Below are 18488 nucleotides of genomic sequence, written 5' to 3'. Positions count from 1 at the left end.
TCTCACTAATTTTTTGCTCAGTCTGGCCTCAAACTACAATCGTCCTGGTCTCTGCCTCCTGAGTAGCTAGGATTAGGATTACAGGTGTGGGAACTGGGAATGTGGCTTAGTGGTAGAGTGCTTGCCTAGCATGCATGAAGCCCTGGGTTTGATTCTTCAACCCCACATAAACAGAAAAAGCCAGAAGTGGCACTATGGCTCAAGAAGGAGAGTGCTAGTCTTGAGCACAAAGAAGTCAGGGACAGTGCTTAGGCCCTGAGTCCAAGCTCCAGGACTGACCCCCCCCCCCCCAAAAAAAAAAAGAAAGATTATAGGTGTGCCTGGCCTAGTGAAGTTCATCAAGTAGCTTTGAGACTGAATTATTCTGGAAGGTGTTCTGGTTGGCAGTTCTAGCTTTTGTCCCTTACCCACTTGTTTTTACGCCCTCATATGAAAGAACATGTTTTTGAATGACTTGACCAATCAGATATCTCTCAATTCTTTTGGAGCCTTTAAACTATTGCTTTTCACAGCCAGAGATGGAATAGATTGATAGTGGGTATCCAAAGAGAAGCTATCAAACCCTGGCTGGCTTTGTAGTGGCCTTCATGCTACATTCCATCCTTCCAGGACCCTGTCGTTTTGGCATTTGATATTGAGACAACTAAACTGCCCCTCAAGTTTCCTGATGCTGAGACAGACCAGATTATGATGATCTCCTACATGATTGATGGGCAGGTGAGCAGGCCTTCCTCCTGGGAAACATACAAGCATGCTTTCCCATTGATGTGTAGTTTCTGGGAGGCTGTGGCTTGGCTGTATTGTCTCTAACTTGTATTGTCTGCTGGTAAACTTTGCCAGGGCTACCTCATCACTAATAGGGAGATTGTGTCAGAAGATATTGAAGATTTCGAGTTTACCCCTAAGCCAGAATACGAAGGGCCCTTTTGTGTCTTCAATGAACCTGATGAGGTAAAGAAACATCACTGAAGAATTGCTCCACGACTGTGATAAGATGGGAAGACACATGCAGCATGGCATTCGCTGAGTCAGGGCTGATGCTGTGGGGGTGGGAGGGGGGGCTCCCTCTTCAGGGTGCAGTCCTCTTCCATACCCAGGGCTAGGAGGGGGCCTGGTATAAGGACTAACATGACACTGCTTTTTCTGCATCTTGGGTGAGGTATTTGGAAGGAGATGGGAACAGATAAACAGAACCTGCTGATTGCTGTGATTTGTTGAGCCCAGGTCCATCTAATCCAGAGATGGTTTGAACATGTCCAGGAGACCAAACCCACTGTCATGGTCACCTACAATGGTGATTTTTTTGATTGGTAAGCCAACATCTTATCCATGGGTAGTTTGGAAGGGAGGAGAGGAGAGCCTCTGCCTAATGGCATAATGAGTTTCTCAGCTTCTGTTCTGATGGAGAAGTTGGTGTTAGGGGTATCTACTTCACTCTGGTGTCTCTTGGGAACAATGTCCCTGTTGGAACAGGAAAAACAAAGAAAAGACAATCAGAGGCAAACTTGTCTGCATAGCGTTCCTCTTCTCTTTCATCCCTAGGCCATTTGTGGAAGCCAGGGCAGCAGTTCACGGCCTGAGCATGTACCAGGAGATAGGCTTCCAGAAGGACAGCCAGGGGGAATATAAGGCACCACAGTGCATCCACATGGACTGCCTCAGGTAGGTGCCCACTGAGTAAGTAGTGGCTCATTACTGTGGCCTCCATGAGTGAGTCTGAAGACTTCTAATACATCTCTCATAGAAGTGGTTTCCAAGAGGTGCCTCTCAGTCACTTGAGAGTAGCCTGGCACAGCCCAGGAATATGCCATCTCTGACAGTTGTTAGTCCTCTGCTTAGTCAGCAAACACATGCTGAGTATCAGCCTGTAAGAGTAGGGAAGGCAGACCAGAAAGAAACACCAGTAAAGTGAAATCTTTTTACTGCCCAGACAAAGGGAATATTATTGCTCCAGACTGAGGAAAAGCATATAAGATAGCTCAGAGATCTGGAAAGTCATGGTGTTGTGGCTCAGGCCCGTGTGGCTGGGAAGGCAGGTATGGATATGCAGATGAGACAAACTGGCTTTAGAGGAGGCAGGTTCCACCAGCTGTTATAGGGCACCCTGAATCATTTGAAGCCTTACCACAGTTCTGTTTCATGCTGGCATTTTAGCACTTGATTTACCAGGGGAGCCAGGTGGATGGGGCCAGCTCATAGGGTGGCATATGGCAGTCTTGATCTAAGGTAGTAAGCAGGGAGGTCAGGACTTGGGTCTGTTGGTAAGAGATAGAGGCCTTATCAGTACGTGAATGGGTGGCTGGAACATCTCTGTGCTGCTAGTTGAGACTAGGCAGGTCAGAGAGCAGGTCTGAGGTAGGAAGCGATTTAGGTACAACTGTTCTGCTCCAGTATGTAAAGAGGGGCCCAGAGACTGGGTGTGGCTACCTGAACCTCAGGCTTGGTTGAGGTTATGCCCTGGATTTATGTTCTCAGTCAAAGCCCTGGTATTAGGTAAACGCTCAAGGTGAGAAGTAGAACAGAAGGAAAGGACTATGGGGATGTTCTCAGGGGGAAAGAATGACCACTTGGCACAGAGGCTGTGGCCACTGGTCAGCTGCAGTCTCCAAAGGTCAGTAGTGAATTATATGGACTTGAAGGCAGAGGATTAAAGAGAGAGCAGAGATGTAGGCCTACTAAAGAAGGTGATCTTGAGCATATTCATGCTGAAGGGACTGTGTAAGGAGAGGAAGAGAGTTTCCCCAAGTGTTTATGGCACAAAGCCTATGGGGTAGAGAGACGCCCTCAAATTCCTATTGTTTATCTTTTTATTTCTCAAAAGACTAGTCAACTTCTTTGCCAAGTATAGGAGATAAGATGAGACCACACGAGCTGCTGGCTCATGCCTGTAATCCTAGCTACTCAGAAGGATTGTGGTTTGAAGCCAGCCCTGGAGAAAAGTCTGAGAAACTCTTATCTCCAATAAACTATTCCAAAAAAGGCAGAAGTGGTGCTGTCTCTCAAACGGTAAAGCACTAGCCTAAGCAAAAGAAGCTTAGGGACAGCATCCTAAGGCTGGACCAGCCCACACAAAAAAAATAAGATGAAGGGACAAAAGATGCCCTGGCATTTCTTTATATTTTGGGCATGTCTGAGATTAGCTGATAGAGCACTTTGTGAGGGTCCTGCATCATGGGGTCTTATAGGACCTGTAATTTTTCTGTCATGTCTGGTTCTGCTAGCCTTTGGTTAGCATCATTTCTTGGCTTTTATTCTCTTCTTCGCAGGTGGGTGAAGAGGGACAGCTACCTTCCAGTGGGCAGTCATAATCTCAAGGCAGCTGCCAAGGCAAAGCTTGGCTATGACCCTGTAGAACTGGACCCTGAGGACATGTGCCGGATGGCCACGGAGCAGCCCCAGGCATGTGAGCCACTTCTCATCAGCTGTCCCATGCAGCTGCAGGGTCCCAGAAAAGCCATGTTTCCTGGGATGTGGCTACTAGCTTTCTGGCTCAGCCTGCTCTGGCCCAGTGGGGATGTTTTCTCCAAAATGCATTTATTTGTCCTGCACCTGTGCCTGCTGTGAGCTTGGGCCATATGGCAAGGCCTTGCCCCTTCTCTGAGCCTCTCCTTCTGTATTTCACACTTTTTCCTGGAATCTCAGGTCTTGATGATCCTGTTCTCTGGTGTTCTTTCCACAGACTCTGGCCACTTATTCAGTGTCAGATGCTGTTGCCACTTACTATCTGTACATGAAGTATGTCCATCCCTTCATATTCGCCCTTTGCACCATTATTCCCATGGAACCTGATGAGGTCAGTATGCCCTGTGCTTCCCCTATCAGAGCCCCTGCTTTTTTCTAAATGCATTGGTGCTCAGAGGCTGGTCCCAGAAGGCTAATGGGTGTGTTACATTCCTGATATCCTTCAGGAAGTCAGGGGCAGCAGCCACTGGCTTTCTCTCCTTTCACATGGCAGTCACTGTTGGATGACTTTCTGTGGATTGGACTTTTCCTAGGAGTCCGGGCTTTGGGCAGAGCTTTGTGGAGCATAACTAGAGATGGCATTTCTCCTTCAGGTGCTTCGGAAGGGCTCCGGCACACTTTGTGAGGCCTTGCTGATGGTGCAGGCCTTCCATGCCAACATCATCTTCCCCAACAAGCAAGAGCAGGAGTTCAACAAGTTAACAGAGGATGGCCATGTGCTGGATTCTGAGACCTATGTTGGGGGCCATGTGGAAGCTCTGGAATCTGGTGTCTTTCGCAGTGACATCCCCTGTCGATTTAGGATGGTGTGTCTTCCTGAGCTTGTTTCTCCCCACTCTGTGCTGGACCTAGATGCTGTGGGCTGAAAATAGTTCCTTTTCCCATGAGCTCTTCCTGTCAGATGTGGTTTCTCTGGCCTGATCCTACCTCTGGGAGTATGTACAGCAGAGGTCCAGTGATGCTTCTGGATCCCACAGTGCACTTCCAGAGCAGTGCTTGGCATGTTTTACCATATGCATGGTGCTCAGTGGGCTCTATGAGCACCCTGAGGCACAAAGCACATTTCCCTGTCTTCCCTGTGTCTTATATCTCATTCTAGAATCCTGCTGCCTTTGACTTCCTGCTGCAGCGAGTTGAAAAGACCATGCGTCATGCCATTGAGGAAGAGGAGAAGGTGCCAGTGGAGCAAGCCACCAACTTTCACGAGGTAGCCATCCAGGAGGCGAGAAGGGCATATCTGTGTTTGGGCTCTGGGCTCTGTTCTTTCTTCCAAGGTTTATGCACCTCAGTTCTGAGAGTGCTGGCTTTCATAATGTTTTTAGAGCCCTCTGCATTATTTTTTTGTTACTCCACAGTGTCTAGGTCTCACTTCCGCTGTCAATATCACTTAATCTATAGGTGTGTGAACAGATTAAGACCAAGCTCACTTCTCTGAAGGATGTTCCTAACCGAATTGAGTGTCCCCTTATCTACCACCTGGATGTGGGGGCCATGTACCCCAACATTATCCTCACAAACCGCCTGCAGGTAAGACCTCATTTCTTATATCAGAATCAAAGTTCACAATGCAGACACTACTTTCTGGCTCTCCCTTTGCTTTCACAGCCCTCTGCTATGGTGGATGAGGCCACCTGCGCAGCCTGTGACTTCAACAAGCCTGGAGCAAACTGCCAAAGGAAGATGGCCTGGCAGTGGAGGGGCGAATTCAGTGAGTGGTGGGCCCCAGAGGGTGTTCAATGGGGCTGGACCGGTTCGGATGCTGATCTCCTTGGGAACCTGTCCAACCACCTCCTTCCTAGTGCCTGCCAGTCGCAGTGAATACCATCGGATCCAACACCAGCTGGAGTCAGAGAAGTTCCCTGCCCTGTTCCCTGACGGGCCAACACGGGCCTTTCATGAGCTGTCTCGTGAGGAACAGGCTAAATATGAGAAGCGGAGACTGGCAGGTAAGCATCTGGCTTTGCAAATTGCACATTATAATCACCAGAAGCATGGCACATTTGCAGTTCAAGGGTAGCAGTTATTTCATATCACTGTAAAGTATGTTCTTTCTGTGCAGTTACTTTTCTTGTTCCTCCTTCAAAAATGTTCAGAAGGTGAACTTCTCCCATGGTTTAAGTTTTGGCTGTTCTATTTTTGCTATGATAAACTAACAACCTATCTGGGTTTTCTGTTAGAAATCAACCTACTCACTTGACTCTAGAATGTCTCAGTTCTTTGCGTGACATTCTGAATTGTCTTAGATTATTGCCGGAAAGCTTACAAGAAAGTCCATGTCACCAAGGTGGAGGAACGCTTCACTACCATCTGCCAGCGGGAAAATTCCTTCTATGTGGACACAGTGCGGGCCTTCCGGGACAGGCGGTACGAGTTCAAAGGGCTACACAAGGTGAGATGGAGGGACTTGAGAGTCTGGCCACACAGAGCTGTTTCTCAAGTAAGGGTCATTGCATGTTCTGTCTAGATGTCTTTGGCCTCCAACTTGGCGTATGTTGATTTGGGTCCTCTGAGCAGGCACATGCACTCATACAGTGAGAGTACAGTTGCCTGAGTTTCAAGGATTAATGACCTAAGGACTCCTTATCTCCCATTTCCTGCATGGGGAGCAGGAAATGTTTCTCTTCTCCATTTCTCCTTACTTAAAACCTTTAAACGAAAGTGAATCCTTGCTAAACCAAGAATTAATGACCAGAAAGGAAGCAGGCTATCATCTGCCCAGGACTGTGGCCTTGGAACCATCCGACCCATTGTTTCTAATGTAGTTACTTAGAGTGGCAGACTGCAAATTATACCAGCTGTGCTGACAAATGACATTTTTGGGAGCACTTTAATTTAAACCTTCCTATAGAGAAATATAGGGGTTGGGCACCAGTTATTCATGCCTATAATCCTAAGTACTCTGGAGGCCGAGATTTGAAGATTGAGACTCAAAAGTGAGCCTTGGCAGAGAAGTCCTGGAGACTCTATCCTCAATTAACGAGCAAAACACTGGACTAGAGAGTAAGTAACTGAAGTAGTGCCAGCCATAAATGAAAGAGCTGAGCAAGAATGCAAGGCCCTGGGTCCAAGCCTCAGAATGGGCATATCAGAAAAAGAAATGGAGAGCCAGGCCTGGTAGCTCACACTCATAAAAATCACAGCTACCAGGGAGGCAGAGATTGGGAGGGTCAAGTTTGAAGCCAATCTAGGCAACAAATAATTATTGTTAACCAATAAGCCAAGTATGGTTGCTTGCATCTATAATCACAGCTAAATAGGAGGCCATAAGTGGGAGGCTCTCCACCTGAGGTTAGTCCTAGGCAAAAATGCAAGACTTTATCCAAAAAAAAAAAAAAAAAAAAAAAAGCAGAAGAGAGCTGGGGACTCAAGTAGTTTAGTGAAAAGTAATACAGAGATCTGCAAATACAAAAATGCTTTTACTAGGTATCTCATGAATTGTTTCCCTCAATCTAAACACTTTAGTTATAATACCAAGAGACAATATAGTAGTTTTGTGTTGGGTCAGACTTTCTTTTAAGGCCCTCCCTCCTAGGCCTGATGAGCCTTGCTGTGTGGTCCCTTCATGTCCTGGGCTGCCATGGTACATTATGCTCTGCATTGTCCTGGGGCTTGAACTCAGAGCCTATGCACTGTCTTTGAGCCTTTTTACTCAAGGCCAGTGCTCTACTACTTGAACCACAGCTCCACTTCTGTCTTTTTTGGTGGTTAACTGGAGATAAGTGTCTCACAGACTTTCTTGCCTGGACTGGCTTTGAATGCGATCCTCAAATCTCAGTCTCCTGAATAACTGGGATTACAGGCATGAACCACTGGCACCCAGCTTGACTTTTCTCTTTTTGGAGTAGCTCCCATATTAAGTGTTGGCTAAGGTTCATCATTGTATCATAATACCTTTTGACTCCTGTTCAACTCAGCTCTGCCTGCTACTGTAGCCTTCAGGTCAGCTCTGTCCTTTTCTGTATCCTCTTCATTGTAGGCTCAGCACCTTAGTTTTACTGTGATCTTAAGTCCTCCCTACCCTAGTACTTATGATCTGAAGGTTTCTGGTCTTATGTAAGTTTTATTATGTCTTATGAACCAAACCATTTATCAAGTTTCCAGACTGGAAATACAGCAGAGAAATGTTCCTGGGACAAGAAAAATTCCCACAGCAACATTCTTATTCAGGCAGGTATGATACAAGCTCCAGCTGTTAACTAATGTCCACCTTCTAGCTGTGCTTTCCTCAACAGTACTCAGGACAAATTTTGCCAATAGGTCCATAGTTCTATGAATGTTGATAAACACATAATTGTGTTATCATCATCCCAGAAATTTCACATACTTGAAACAGAACAGTTTTTCTAGCTTTGTGTCTATCCTACAGCTGTAAGTAGGTTGTTTTGGTTTTGGTTTTGTTCTTTTGTGGCGGTACTGGTGCTTGAACTCAGACATCTCACTTAGCTGTTTAATTCATGGCTAACACTCTCCCAGTTGAGCCACACCTCTATTTCCAGCTTTTTGCTAGCTAATTGGGGATAAGAGTCTCTTGGATTTGTCTGCTCAGGTTGTCTTTGAACTGGGAGCCTCGGGTCTCAGCCTCCTGAGTTGCAAGGATTGTAGACATCAGTGATCATCCCCTGGCTCTAAGTAACTTTGTGATGGTGCATGCTCATCAGCTGGTGTTTGCAACCTCTAAATCAGTTTGTCAAGTTTAGAGTAGGGGTCAACTGAGTAGGAGGACCTGGGCTGGGAACCCCAAGAAGACAGACCCTTGTCTTTGATGTTGATTTTGTATTTATTTGGCTTGTTTTGGGGTTTGCATTGAATTAAAGTAGCCCAAAATCTAAGATAGTTAGCCACATTGTTTTTACAATTGGATATTTTTCTGAGTCCTCAATTCCCCCAGTATAAAAATGTGATATGTGTTCCTTAATCTTAACTTCTTTGGGGACTCCTGTCTCATGTGGGGCAGTTATAGGTTAAAGGCAATTCAAATACAATGTCATGCTAGACTGGCTTCTAGGGTCCTGGCATCAGTTGGAGACAGTTGTTGCAGAATGTGTGCTTTGGTAATGTCATACCTGTGTGAGAATTCCTGGTTATAATAGCAGTGTCATGTTATGGAGAACGTCCTCATTCCTAGGAAGTGTGCAGAAATGTCTGAAAGGCTTAGGTTATGACAGCACAGTTTTCAAGTGGATCTGCCAAGAGAAAGGCACCGACAAAAAGGGAGGTGGAATAAGGAGATGTGGCAAGATACCAACCATTTGGTCAGTCTAGAAAAGCATATGGTCTTCATCATACTATCTTTTCAAATTTCTTATAGATTAGAAATATTGAAAACTAGGGTTATCAACCTTGTAGAAAAACAGAAGAACCTGTGAGTTTCTTAGACTGTCCTGTGTGGTTCCAGGTGTGGAAAAAGAAGCTCTCAGCAGCCATGGAAATGGGCGATGCAGCTGAGGTGAAGCGCTGCAAAAATATGGAGATCCTGTATGACTCACTGCAACTGGCTCACAAGTGCATCCTGAACTCCTTCTATGGCTACGTCATGCGCAAGGGGTACAGAATGTAGTCCATGCATGTGGAAGGGATGACCAAGGGGCCAGGAATAGGAAGTGAGGGGCACCTACAGGCTTGAGCTGGGAAAATGGGTGGGTAAAGGTGCATGGTCAGCTCAGGGAATACTGGAGGCACAAGTTCATGTGGGACTATGAGACCAGAAGATTGGAGCCATGATGACTTCAGGTTTTGGTCCTTGAGATGCCCATTGCTGGATATCCTCATCTGAGCATTATGGGCTAGAGATACATTTCAATGTGCTTGTCATCACTCATATGCCATCAGTTGTATGGAGAGGGTCCAGCTGATCCAGAGTGGATAAGGGGTAGATAGAGGAACAACCATCTAGGAGCATAGAATTGGCTGGGGGATGGGGAGGGGCTTTCCAGGAAGAGAGTAAGAAGCAGAACCTCTGGGAAAGCAGGTCAGTGGCATGAGGATAAGGAATGACCTCTGTGGGTTGGCACCATGGAGGATAAGGGCCATCTAGTAGAGTTCTGGAGAAAAGGAAGAGTTAATAGTCCCTAGGATTCATTCTGAGGGAGCATTATCTGTTGCTTTATAAGGAGAGTGTTGACAAGTTCAGTGCTATCAGGGTAGAGTGGACAGGTAACAACATAGGGCAGGGAGAGGTTGGCTAAGCCCAGAACACAGTCAAAATCCGAGGGTGACTTGGAGTTTCTTCAGATATGGGGTTTTAGAGGAGTCATGAGGAAAGTAGAAAAGACATGACATAGGGCTGTGGTAGAATCATAGCTGATGTGAGGTAGCACATAAACGCTTCCAGAACTTTCCAAACCCCAATGATGACTCTGAGGTAGGGACAGATCCAAATTGCAGCTTCTGTTCCAAATGTGTTTTGCTTGCTTCTATCATCCCTCCTGGGGGTGCCTGCATCCCTTCCTACTTTCTAGTGCTCGCTGGTACTCTATGGAGATGGCTGGCATTGTCTGCTTCACGGGAGCCAACATCATTACCCAGGCACGGGAGCTGATTGAACAGATTGGGTGAGTGTGGCCTGGAATCCAGGGCGAGGCTCCCACAGCAGGGTCAGGGGAGGCCAGTCTCAAGAAGGAATGAAGGCTGGAAGCCCTCACCCTGGGAAAATGGAGCTGGGTTTGATAATCATGTTTGAGAGTTTGCGTTCTTGAGGCATGGGGCCATGACCTGTGTACATGTTACCTTATTTCTCTCTCCATGAAGGAGGCCTTTAGAACTGGACACAGATGGAATATGGTGTGTTCTGCCCAATAGCTTTCCAGAAAATTTTGTTATCCAGACAACCAATGCAAAGAAGCCCAAGGTGACCATTTCCTACCCTGGAGCCATGTTAAACATCATGGTCAAGGTGAGTCTGGGTCTCCACTGAGTGGGCACCTCTCATCCTGATCATTGGCTAGCCCTGGTGTGGAAGGACTCATAATAGGTGATGCCTAGCTCTCTGCAAGCACCTTATGTTGCACTTTTTTCCTCATTTCTTCAACCATTCAGGCATTTCCTGTTTCCCAAGGGTCTGTGGTCAGACTGCTAGATTCAAATTACTAAATGGGTTCTTCTCTACTTCTTCCATACCCAGTTTCTTTTTCCATTCAAACTAATAGTCACAAAAATAGTATAGAGAATTTCTATATACCCTCCAGCCTACATCCATCCATTGCTGCTCTTCACTCAGTAATCACACCCAAGGAGAGAGGGTCAAGCTGCCTCTGCTGGAAGAGAGCATCAAAGAGCAGCTGGAGATGTATTAGCAACTATCCTAGAGGAGATGTTTTCAGATGCTACCTATACTTTGGCCCACTGACTTTAGCAGGTATTGGTGGGTCATTAAGGGTTTCATGTACTGGTTTTTGCCTGTGACATGTTGCTCTTTCCTCTTATTCATTCCACTTTTACTCACTGGAGTTTTGTAACAGAATTGTGATATTTTCTCCTATGTTATTAATTTATAGCAGCATGGAATTGTGGGCATTCATGATACCTAGCATTTTAACCCAATGTGATCCTTATTTGTTTTGTTGCTCAGTTTTTTCCCCATCCCCTTGGCCACTGGGATACACATTTGCCATGTGTTCTTGGGACACTCTTTATTTTTTTTTTACCTTTTTTTTTTTTTTTGCCAGTCCTGGGCCTTGAACTCAGGGCCCGAGCACTGTCCCTGGCTTCTTTTTGCCCAAGGCTAGCATTCTGCCACTTTTGAGCCACAGCGCCTCTTCTGGCCTTTTCTATTTATGTGGTGCTGAGGAATCGAACCCAGGGCTTCATGTATATGAGGCAAGCACTCTTGCCACTAGGCCATATTCCCAGCCATGGGACACTCTTTGTTTCTATTTTTTTTGGCTTTTATTTTTGGAGCAGTTTTTTGCTTCCTGGTACTACAAGACACTCCAGCCTCATCTTACTTTTTCCCTTTTCTAGTCCTGGATTGAGACAGTTCTCTCAGGAGTTCCACCAAAACCCTGGCAACCCTCAGTGTGTTTATGCTATAATTTTGCCTTTCCTAGAAGGTAATATGCATATTGAGATGCACCACATTGTTGTACAAAGAGCTTTCTTCCTTTCTGCTTCCAATTGCATCTTTTGTGTCCAAGAGCTTCAGTTTGCTGGCCCATTGGCTCCTTAGAGGACATGGGGTAGTTTCCAGATGTGACCTTTAAGACTGAAGCTACCTTCTCTCTTGGTTCTCAGGAAGGCTTCACCAATGACCAGTATCAGGAACTGGCAGAGCCTTCCTCGCTCACCTATATCACACGCTCAGAGAACAGCATCTTTTTTGAGGTTGATGGACCCTATCTTGCCATGATCCTTCCGGCCTCCAAGGAAGAAGGAAAGAAATTAAAGAAAAGGTAGATGTCCCTGATCCTTTGGTGCTTTTGAAAGGAAATGCATTGAGGTGGCTTAGACTTAACAACCCAAATCAGGGAAAGGGACCTGAAGTCAGGATAAGAACAGATCTGATGGGAGTTTTTGTTTGTTTTATTGACTTACTTTGAAAGAAATGCACTAGCTCTCCTATCACCTGATATATTCTGATACTAAGAGTGGCAGGCCTTTGAAATCATTTCTATTTTTGAGAGTATATACCCAAGAGTAGAGTTCTACTTGCTGCCTAATAGTTGAAGGGAAGGTCAAAAAAGGAAGTAGGAAGGCAGAGCCTAGAGAAAGCATTCAGTCCCTAGGGCTCACTGCAGTGCCCAAATCTTTGTTCTAGATATGCGGTATTCAATGAAGATGGATCCCTGGCTGAGCTAAAAGGCTTTGAGGTCAAACGCCGTGGGGAGCTACAGCTAATTAAAATTTTCCAATCTTCAGTGTTTGAGGCCTTCCTCAAAGGTAGTACACTAGAAGAGGTGTATGCCTCTGTAGCCAAGGTGGCTGACTACTGGCTGGACGTGCTGTATAGTAAGGTAAGGCCCCACCTCTCTCCTTACCTGACTCCCTTAGGAAAGGGACCTGTGTTTCTGAGACTTCAAGAACCAGTTGTCAAGTGAACTTAGGCCACTATGATGAGCTTCTTTTCTTTTCTTCTTCTTCTTCTTCTTTTTTTTTTTTTGTCAGTCCTGGGGCTTGAACTCAGGGCCTGAGCACTGTCCCTGGCTTCTTTTTGCTTAAGGCTAGCACTCATATACGCTAGGGAAGCACTCTACCACGAAACCATATTCCCAGCACCTATGGATTGGTAACAAAAGGAATAGAGAGAATTTACCAATGATCATATCCTGCTTTATTAATTTATTTGCTTATTTATTTAGTTTTGCTTGTACTGGGGCTTGAATTTAGGGCTTGCACACTTGCTCAGCTTTTTTTTTCTCAAGGCTGACACTACCACTTAAGCCATGTCTCCAATTCCAACTCTGACTTGTTGGTGGTGGTGGTCATAAGGCTTGAACTCAGGGCCTGGGCACTGTTCCTCAGCTCTTTTTGCTCAAAACTAATGCTCTACCATTTTGAGCCACAGCGTTACTTGGTTTTCTGGTGGTTAGCTGGAGTCTCATGGACTTTCTTGCCCAGGCTGGCTTTGAGCTGAGATTCTCAGATCTCTGCCTCCTGAGTGGCCAGGAGTATAGATGTGAGCCACCAGGGCGCAGCCCAACTCTGACTTTTAGTCTTGGTATGGCCTTTAAATGAATATGTAATCTTTTATAATTTATTACTGTTACAATAAATAAACAAGCGTAAAAGGTAAAACAAGTGGCAACAGGAAACTTTTTGTTTTGTGCATTGCTAAACAAGCTCAGCCACATCCCTATTGTTTGCTACATAGCTTAAGGTCAGCTTAACTTAAATAGCTATGTGCTGTGAACTGTGTAGCACTGGTGGGCCTCTAATTCATTATCTGCCTGCCTTTTGCTAGGCAGCTAACATGCCTGACTCAGAGCTGTTTGAGCTGATCTCAGAAAACCGTTCCATGTCCCGGAAGCTGGAAGATTATGGGGAGCAAAAATCCACATCCATCAGCACAGCAAAGCGTCTTGCTGAGTTCCTTGGAGACCAGATGGTCAAAGATGCAGGGCTGAGCTGTCGCTATATCATCTCCCGCAAACCCGAGGGCTCTCCTGTTACTGAGAGGTAAGACTTCCTTAAAGATTTGGATGTACTGCTGGGCCACAGTGGTCTATGCCTGCAATCCCAGTACTTTGGAAGCTATGGCTGGGTAATTATGACTTCAGGCCAGCCTAGACAACTTGGAAAAATGCATTCTTTTTTTTTTTTTTTGGCCAGTCCTGGGCCTTGGACTCAGGGCCTGAGCACTGTCCCTGGCTTTTTCCCGCTCAAGGCTAGCACTCTGCCACTTGAGCCACAGCGCCGCTTCTGGCCGTTTTCTGTATATGTGGTGCTGGGGAATCGAACCTAGGGCCTCGTGTATCCGAGGCAGGCACTCTTGCCACTAGGCTATATCCCCAGCCCTGGAAAAATGCATTCTTTAAAAAAAAAAAAAAAAGGTCAAGCCAGGCACTGGTGGCTCATGTCTGTAATTGTAGCTACTCATTAGGCTGAGATTTGAGGATCATAGTTCATAGCCAGCCCAGGCAGGAAAGATTATGAGACTCTTATCTCTAGTTAATACCAGAAAACAAGAAGTGGAGCTATGGCTCAAAGTGGTAGAGCACTAGCCTTGAGCAGAAAAGCTCAGGGACAGCGCCCAGGCCCTGAATTCAAGCCCCAGAAACAACAACAAATAGATCTAGGAGATGAGGGAAAGTGACAAAGGGAGATAAGTCTAATCAAAGTACATTTTACATATATGGTACACATATGTGGACATTCAATATAACCCTTCCCCCCTTATACAACTAATTGTTGCTAATAAAAGTGGTGAGGGTGGTGTCACTGGTGCTTCACACCTGTAATCCTAGCAACTCAGGAAATTGAGATCTGAGGATTAAAGTTTGAAGCCAGCCTGGATAGAAAAGTCAGTGGGGCTCTTACCTCCAGTTAACCAACACAAAGCTGGAAGTAGTGGTGTGTACACTAAAGACCTGTCATTAACAGTGATTAGCAGTATTTAACAGTTTCAACCATGCTTAACTCCTGCCCCAGTGTTCCAGGGAGAGGTGAGTCCCCCTAAGCTGTCTCAGCTCTAAGGAGAAGTTTGAGAGCCAATTATAGACACAGGATAGTCAGTCTGTGTCCAATCTGTGTAGCCTCCAGTGTCTCCATGATACTTTCTAATGTATCCCTGGTACTCTCATGGAGAAGTTTGTCTGCTGCCCTTGGTTGGAGACTGAGTTTCCTATGACTTCAATGATCAATGGGCTCTACTAGAAGAGACATAAGACTTCCAGACCCCAGTTACCAGAGGCAGAAAGGTTGTATGCTTGCTCTCTTCCTGCCTGGGATGGTGTGGTGACTAAGAGGGCTTATGTAGAGGAAAGATCTACCAACAACACTAGTGGCTACCCTTCAAGGAAGCTATTTGTCTACAGAAATGACCACATTTGGGCTGGGAATGTGGCTTACTGGTAGAGTGCTTACCTAGCATGTATGAAGCCCTGGGTTCTATTCCTCAGTACCATATAAACAGAAAAGGCCAAAAGTGGCACTGTATCTCAAGTGTTAGAGTGCTAGCCTTGAGCAAAAGAAGCCCAGGGACAGTGTCCAGGCCCTGAGTTCAAGCCCCAGGCAAAAAAAAAGAAATGACCATAGTTAAGACCACTCAGGTTACATACAGGTCCATCAGCAGAAAGTAGTTAATGTCTGAGTCTCCTGAGTGTTGGGTGGTTTGTTATATGGCATCCACCTACCTAGATATTTACAAATATCTCTATTAAGAGAAATTCTAAGAGTCTTAACAATAGTAGAAATTTGATAGAAAGCTAAAACATATACAGAGAAAAGGAGTTTCTACATATCAATGAGGAAAGGAACTTAGAGTAAGCCTCAGATATGAACAGACAACTAAAGAATTGATAGCTAGTACATGGGAAGATAAACAGGTTTCTGAAATCATGGAGATGTAGACTTTATTAGCATCTATTTGGTTAGAAATACAGTGCTGGTAACAATTGGGGAACAGGTGACTGGCACACATACCATGTGGCTGTGACTATCGAAGCTAATCGCTTGGAGATTTAACAGTAGTACAGAAGTAGAGGACACATGGTTTATGCCCACCTAGCACTTCCGAGCACATGCCTTGCATAGCCTCCTATGCCCATTGCATTGTGATAATGACAGATTTAAGAATACCATCAATGTCTGTCAACCAGTAGTAGATACATAAATTAGGAATTCAGAGACTACACTGTAGCACAGGAGCTTGAGATAGCATTGAGACAACTATCTTTACAAGACCTGAGAATGTTGGCTGCTGCCCTTTCTTTGTAAGTCCATCCAAATGAGTGTAGCATAATGACATGTACACACCAAGGCACACCAGAGTAAAGGCCATGTTGATTTTTGTGTGAGGACAAGCCAGGTTGGGACTGGCCCATTACTCACCTTAAGTATTCCTATAGGAAGTGACAGTGGCAGAGCAATGTAGCTTCACAGAGCTGAGTAAAATGCAGAGGCATTGGTTTTCCAAGTTTATGTTTATAGTACTTTACAATGAAATCTTATTTTGTTAGTTTAATAGAAATACTGAGAATTTCCAGTTTTGTCACTGGAGACATGAGAATATTTATTTTTCCTAGAAAGCATCGTGATCCTTAACATAATTTATCCATGAGCAGTGTTTTAGAAATGTCTTCTTGTTTGTACACATGTAAGTAAGTGTATATTTTATAGAGTACTACTTTAGTCATTGAATATTATAACCAGATAGAATAACAAGATAGAATTTGTAGCCAGGTGCCAGTGGCTCACACATGTAATCCTACCTACTTAGGAGGCTGAGATCTGAGGATTTCAGTTCAAAGCCAGCATGGGCAAGAAAGTCTGTGAGACTCTTATCTCTAATAAATTACTCAGAAAAGGCCAGAAGTGATGCTGTGGCTTAAGTGGTAGAGGACTAGCCTTCAGCACAAAGAGGCTCAGAGTCAGAGCCTAGGCCCTGAGTTCAAGTGCCAGGACTGGCAAAAACCACCACAACAAAAAACCAATAGGGTTTGTACAAAATAAATAACAGTTTTAAAAGTGAAAGTTAAAAACTAGGTTATAAGCTGATACTTAAATGTACATTTTGATTATTTGTGATTCTGTTTCTCTTTTCCAGAGCCATCCCACTTGCCATTTTTCAAGCAGAGCCCACTGTGAGGAAACACTTTCTTCGAAAATGGCTAAAGAGCTCATCCCTTCAAGATTTTGATATACGGACAGTGAGTGCCAGTTTTTCTACTATCCAAACTTTAGGAAAAGCTGGGCACCAATGGCTCATCCCTGTAATCCTAGCTACTTAGAAGGCTGAGATCTGAGGATCACAGTTCAAAGCCAGCATGGGCAGGAAAGCCTGTAAGATTCTTATCGCCAACAAACTACTCAGAAAAAGCCAGAAGTGATGCTGTGTCTCAAGTGGTAGAGAACTAGCCTTCAGCACAAAGAGGCTTGGGGACAGTGCCCAGGCCCCAAGTTCAAGTCCTGTAATTGATCCAAAAAAAAAAAGTTTAGGAAAGGGAGAATGTTGAAAGGGTGACATTAGTCAAGATACATTGTACTTATAAAGTGACTAGTTGAATGGTAACCCCTTTGTACCTACGTTTAAAAATTCACTTAAGGAAAAAAAAAAAAGAAAGGTTTAAGAAAAAAAGCTAGTCTGAGAAGAATGCACTTGATTTGAGTCATCTATCTTGTCCAGGACTTCATTTTTTACTCCCTCCTTTCTTTCTGAGTGAAATTAACATTCTAGGGCACTGGAAAAACGATACCAGAAAGGGCCCTGAGCTTCTCTCTTACATGGAATAAGGCTGAAGTGTACTCCTTAATCAGCCACTAGCTTGTGGTCCTTGGGTTTTTTGCCTTTTGGTTTTGGGTTTTTTTGTTTTGTTTTGTTTTGTTTTGCCAGTCCTGGGGCTTGGACTCGGGGGCCTGAGCACTGTCCCTGACTTCTTTTTGCTCAATGTTAACAGTCTACCATTTGAGTCACAGCACCACTTCTGGCTTTTTCTGTGTATGTGGTGCTGGGAATCGAACCCAGGACTTCATGCATGCAAGGCGAACACTCTCCCACTAGGTCATATTCCCAGCCCCTCTTGGGTTTTTTTTAAACTTTTCCAAGTTCCTCCTCTGAAATGGGCACTTTGTATTAGGAAGTTTCTTGAGGATTAAATAAGATATACACATTTAGCAGTGCTCAGCATAGAGTAAGATTTATCAAAAAATTACTCTATTATTTCTTTCTGTATGGACAGATTCTAGACTGGGACTACTACATCGAAAGACTGGGGAGTGCCATCCAGAAGATCATCACCATCCCCGCAGCTCTGCAACAGGTGAGCATGAGAGCCAGTGGATGTGCCAAGCACAGTGAGCACCAGACAGAGTCCTCCTTGATCCATGTCATCCTCGTGTAGGTGAGAAACCCAGTGCCTCGTGTCAAGCATCCAGATTGGCTGCACAGAAAACTACTGGAGAAGAACGATGTCTACAAGCAGAAGAAAATTAGTGACCTCTTTGTCCTTGAGGGCAAGAGACAGGTAATGAGCAACCCAGAATATCCAGGGTACTCAGGTCAGTGAGCTGCTGTCCATAATTATGTAATACTGCCTCTAAAGTGAGCTTTTTGTGTTTGTTCCCCTTTGGTTTTTCTTGCCCCTTGAAACACACACCTTGGCACTTTGTTCATAGTGCCCTCCAGTACTGACTTTATGAATTGTAAGATTAGGGTAAAGAGCTATCTTATTGATAAATTTGGACAGTGTGAGTTAGACTTTGTGACCTGGACTGGATCACTGTGACTTGAAACCTTAGTTTTCTCAACCTGAATGAACTGCCTTTCTTGTAGAAACACTGAAGAAATTATCGTGAAAGTATAGCTAAAAGTCAGAAGAGGAAAGCAAAAATTTTAAAGTAAGGTATAAGCCAGAGTACTGTAAAGGCTTGCCTTA

At 44.9% G+C, this 18488-nt stretch overlaps 1 protein-coding gene across 1 annotated transcript in view; it reads left to right on the top strand.

Annotated features, from left to right (window-relative positions):
• Positions 1-18488, top strand: part of Pole (DNA polymerase epsilon, catalytic subunit) — a 47546-nt gene that overhangs the window by 7620 nt on the left and 21438 nt on the right. Inside the window, exons 9-29 of the mRNA XM_048343209.1 lie at positions 610-717; positions 841-951; positions 1225-1310; positions 1543-1662; positions 3267-3399; positions 3680-3793; positions 4056-4268; positions 4562-4669; positions 4861-4989; positions 5068-5170; positions 5262-5408; positions 5706-5851; positions 8858-9006; positions 9921-10013; positions 10210-10354; positions 11692-11849; positions 12215-12410; positions 13358-13572; positions 16661-16763; positions 17793-17873; positions 17955-18077. Of these exons, the coding sequence (XP_048199166.1) occupies positions 610-717; positions 841-951; positions 1225-1310; positions 1543-1662; positions 3267-3399; positions 3680-3793; positions 4056-4268; positions 4562-4669; positions 4861-4989; positions 5068-5170; positions 5262-5408; positions 5706-5851; positions 8858-9006; positions 9921-10013; positions 10210-10354; positions 11692-11849; positions 12215-12410; positions 13358-13572; positions 16661-16763; positions 17793-17873; positions 17955-18077 (2781 nt within the window). The remainder of the gene's footprint in view (positions 1-609; positions 718-840; positions 952-1224; positions 1311-1542; positions 1663-3266; positions 3400-3679; positions 3794-4055; positions 4269-4561; positions 4670-4860; positions 4990-5067; positions 5171-5261; positions 5409-5705; positions 5852-8857; positions 9007-9920; positions 10014-10209; positions 10355-11691; positions 11850-12214; positions 12411-13357; positions 13573-16660; positions 16764-17792; positions 17874-17954; positions 18078-18488) is intronic.

Source organism: Perognathus longimembris, chromosome 3, assembly GCF_023159225.1.
Source record: "Perognathus longimembris pacificus isolate PPM17 chromosome 3, ASM2315922v1, whole genome shotgun sequence".
Taxonomy (NCBI): Eukaryota; Metazoa; Chordata; class Mammalia; order Rodentia; family Heteromyidae; genus Perognathus; species Perognathus longimembris.
This window is presented reverse-complemented; position numbering and strand designations above follow the sequence as displayed.